This window comes from Sinocyclocheilus anshuiensis, unplaced genomic scaffold (assembly GCF_001515605.1).
Source record: "Sinocyclocheilus anshuiensis isolate Anshui unplaced genomic scaffold, SAMN03320099.WGS_v1.1 scaffold152, whole genome shotgun sequence".
Classification (NCBI taxonomy): Eukaryota; Metazoa; Chordata; class Actinopteri; order Cypriniformes; family Cyprinidae; genus Sinocyclocheilus; species Sinocyclocheilus anshuiensis.
The window spans coordinates 4,187,615-4,192,122 of NW_015555781.1; the positions used below are offsets into that span (position 1 = coordinate 4,187,615).

The 4,508-nt window shown below is 36.8% G+C and overlaps 1 protein-coding gene across 3 annotated transcripts in view; it reads right to left on the reverse strand.

Annotated features, from left to right (window-relative positions):
• Positions 1-539: 539 nt before the first annotated feature.
• Positions 540-4,508, reverse strand: part of LOC107674665 (acid-sensing ion channel 2) — a 413,064-nt gene continuing 409,095 nt past the window's right edge. For all 3 annotated transcript variants that reach the window (XM_016468711.1, XM_016468710.1, XM_016468709.1), the window contains 2 exons: positions 1,085-1,153; positions 540-984 (listed from right to left, as the gene is read on the reverse strand). In XM_016468711.1, the coding sequence (XP_016324197.1) occupies positions 883-984; positions 1,085-1,153 (171 nt within the window). In that variant the 3' untranslated portion in view covers positions 540-882. The remainder of the gene's footprint in view (positions 985-1,084; positions 1,154-4,508) is intronic.

Sequence of the window (4,508 nt, forward strand, 5' to 3'; positions counted from 1 at the left end):
CTGTGTCATTTACATTTCACCAGGTTAAAATAATATCTCAAGCTTTGTGCTTGATTTATTTGTAACACATTAACCTCAAAACCTTTTCAGCTTTCTCTTTCTGCAAATTGTATGGTGTAGCGATATGATGACAGCACCCAAAATACTATCAAACACTCCAACGCAGCTCCATTCTTCGCGAAAGATGGATAAAAAGGCACACAGGAAACAAAAACTAATGACTAATATTATCACAGCACCTCGGTGTTCGGCGAAATATGGTAGGTCATTTGCAGGGGAATTTTTACTTTACAAATTACAGACATTGCCGATTCGCACGGGATTAAGATCACATACAACCTCCACAATTATTACAAATGTCTGGAGGTCACCAGGTAATACTAATGTCGTGCGAATAGGGCTAAAGACACCTGCCTTTAATTTTTAAGTGATCCTGAAGACCCTAATTAGTTGCTTCAGGTGTATTTGATTAGGGTTGGAGCTGAACTTTGCAGGACAGTCAATCGCCACGAGCAGGGTTGGGCACCCCTGAGTTACAGTGTTTTGGCAGTAGACTTCAAAATGGCGTCTGGGCAGAGAGAGAAAGAAAGAGGCTGTGCGCATCTGCAGTTCCTCACATGTTCGTGTTTTCATGTTTGTCTTATTTTTACAAGTGACTGTCCCGACAGGTCCACAAGCTTCTGCTTTCCTTCATGAGTCCAGAACAAACAGATGGTCCTCATGTTCCTCGAGAAGCTCCTTGGCTTCTAGTTCTCATGTTTGTGCCAAATGATGACATGTTGAGAAAAAGCAATAGAGACTTTTCCCTCGTCTTACTCTGTCCTTCACCAATTGGAGTGGAGTGGCCCAGCCCCCCCTGTTGGTGTGGAGGGGTTACGGTGCTCAGCAGGCAATCTCCTCTAGGGTGCCCAGGGTGGTCTGGAGGGGAACACTGACTGTGTGGCTAATCGATTCCGAGTGGTTTACCACCGGATCACAGGTACTCTGAGAAAAAACACAGATGTTCTTAAAACTCCACGCACTGGGTTCGTGATATCTAAATAAATGATTTGAAACTTAGCAGGCAGTTATTTTTATTTTTTACCACATCCTCTCCATGACTCTCTTCCTCCTCCTCTCTGTTCAGCAGGTCCTGCAGTCTCTCCTTCACCACCTGCCAGCACACATCACAAACCACCATGTCATTCACTGCCAAATCAGGTCTCAAACTGCTGTCCTCAGAACAGCTTTGTAGCTCTGCCAGCGCTGCGTTAATCAAATCAGCGACATGGGTTGCAGCCCAGGACACTGACCACAGAGGGATCACAGGATCAGGAAATCACATTGAAAATAGTTATTTGGATTGGAAAAATCACACATTTTGGTCTAGCTTTCAATTAAAAAAAAAGGCTCTGCAGATCACCATGTTGGCAATGAACAAATGATCTCAGCTTCACCTGTCTCAAATGCCACAAGAATTGAATTTTTTTTTAAAAGTTGGAGCTATTAAACAGCCTGACAACTTTAATAAATCAAAACACACTGAACTTCTTGATGTTGATGTCAACAGTGTTGTCAGCTTAGTTGCTAGATTTTGTGACTTTTCAGACCCCTTTAGGGATTTTTTCCCCCCCAAAAAAGCAGCTAGAAACAAATCGAATGACTTCTTGGACAAACTTGTCGGTACTGGTCTTCTCTCTGCGTCTGCTGATATACTGTAGATATATTCTGTTGCTTCTAATCTGAGTGATAATTTTAAATTGTAAATATAGCTGAAAAACAGCATATCCATTGTCTTTATGTGCATTTGATTTTCATGACGTCTCGATTATAAATCAGGATTTTAGTGCAGATTAACAGCTTGGAAGGGAGAGCTGGATATGTGTCTTAATGGGCCATTTTTCAGTCACTATTTCTTATTCATCCTGTTGTCTGACAACAGAAAGAGAAAAATATATAAATGAAAACAGTTTTATTGGGAATTTGGCTGTATTAAAATACAGTATGTGAGCTTAGAGAGTAGTAGAAAGGCAAAATGTAAAAGGTTGACAGAAGGCAGAATACAAATGCAATAATGTCATGAATATGCTAATTAGCGTATGACATCATTTAGCAACTTTTAAAGCAGGCTTTACTACTTGCCATTGAAAATCATTGGTAATGGTGGATGTCAAAGCCTGTTTGATAGTGGTAAGAACTGATTGAGATCTTTGCTTGACTGTTTATGTGGTTGTTATAGTGATTGTATACTCTTAAAAATAAAGATTCTTTATTGACCTATCTAGTGGCATCTATTTATAAATCACAACACCACAAAAGGTTCTTTGGGGAACAAAACATGGTTCTTCTATGGCACTGCTGTGAAAACCACCTTTTGGAATTTTTATTTTTAAGAGTGTAGTAGATTTAGATGCAATCTCGAATTTGATCATTGTTCATACTTAAAAGGGATACTCAAAAATGACAGAATTTTCATTTTTGTGTGAAAAAAATCACAAAAATCCATTCAAGGACTCACTATGGTATTCACTATGACCACTATCACACTTCTGTGAGCAGCTTGTTTATCATTGTTGAGTTTGCTGTGGTTTTATTGGTATAACATTTTGGGCATGTGAAAACCTTTGGCCAAGTCTGATCCTAATATGGTAAAGGCCTGACTCATGAATATTACTTGGGTCACATTACTGGGTTGCGCTAGGAGGTTACCAAGAAATGAGAGGCTGACCTAATCAATATGCATGAGCTCTAGTATGATTCATAATATCACACACTTAGGAGAGGTGCCTTTGCCCTGGACCAGAGAAGGCTTAAGATGCCCCGTGGACATGATTGAGTCTTGTGAATTTTAAAATGTTACATTTTTAAAACTGCTGGCTAATAGGTCAGTTCTTAAGATGACCATATTTTTAAAGCTAAAATCTCATTGGGCATGTATAGTTCTCATGCATTTCCAATGAAGCTAAATGCTTTAGTGTTTCATTTGTTTTTATGTGCTTTGTTAACAGCTGCCAAAAGGCTTAAAAACCAGAGAGGCTTAAGTTTCAGAAAATAATTTGTAAGATGAAGTCTGTCCATTTAAAGCGATCTTGCATCAAAAATCCATTAAAACAGGACAGAATGCAAAATGAGTGTGTGTGTGTGTTTGTGTGTCCCCGAGGGTATGAGTGGTGTAAGGGCTTGTGCTGGCTGCTGTCCATAGAGCAAAGAGACCAGCAGCAATGCAGAATTAATGAAGGCTCATTATGATGAAACTCTCCATCAGAGTGTCATTCATTCTACACTAGAGACAGAGTGAAGTTTTCAACAGCCATCACTGTGTCTAGGGGAATCTTTCTCTCTCTGTGTGTGTGTGTGTTTCTCTGAATACATTTGCATTTATCATGTCTGAGTGTGTTTATTACAGTGTGTATAGTGTCTCCTGTGCCTCTGAGTCTGGACACTGAACAGAGTGTTTGTGTGTCAGACAGGTTCCAGAATTAACACTCGACAAATGCCAAATGCATGTAAAAACTGGCTTTGGCGAGTATATATATATATATATATATATATATATATAATAACACTTGCCAATGGCTGGTAACTGGTAAGAATGTTAATCCCAAATTCAGAATATGTCTTGCAATAATAAAGCAAGAACAAATTTTTTTGGGGGAGAAACAAATCACAAAGGGCACATATCACATTTTTTGACAGACTGATGCAAACTCATTTTGTACACCACCATTCAAAAGATTGGGGTCGCTAAGATTTTGAAAATGATTTTGAAAGAAGTATCTTATGCTCACCAAAGCTGCATTTAATTGCTCAAAACACAGTAAAAACAATAATATTATGAAATATTATTAAAATTAAAATAACTATTTTCTATTTGAATATATTTTTAGATGCAACTTATTCCTGTGATGCAAAGCTGCATTTTCAGCAGTCATTACTCCAGTCTTCAGCATCACCTTCAGAAACCCTTCTAATGCTGATTTGCTGCACAAGAAACATTTCTTATTATTATAAATGTTGAAAACAATTGTGCTGCTTAATAATTTAATGGAAACTGTGATACATTTTATTGTTTATGATTCTTTGATGAACTATAGCAGCATTTACTTGAAATAGAAATATTTTGCAACATTATAAATGTCTTTACTCTCACTTTTGATTAATTTAATGCTGAATATAAATATAAATAAAATTAACATTAAATCTCACTGACCCCAAACTTTTGAATGCTAGATGCTGCGATCCAAGATTTTGTGATCCAAGAAAAAGCACATCCAAGAAAAAGCAGGTAAATAATTGTGATGACGACAAATATGTATATATATATATATATATATATATATAGTGGGTACGGAATTTATATACAGCCAGATATAAAGACTATAACCAAGTTATAGTTTATAGTTGTTATTAATATTTTGAAAGTTTTATTTTTATATTTTAATTTTAGCTAAAGTTTCAATCATTTTGTAAATTTTGTTGTGTTGTGCTGTTTAAATGTCTATATACTTTTTATTATTTTTTTAACTCCA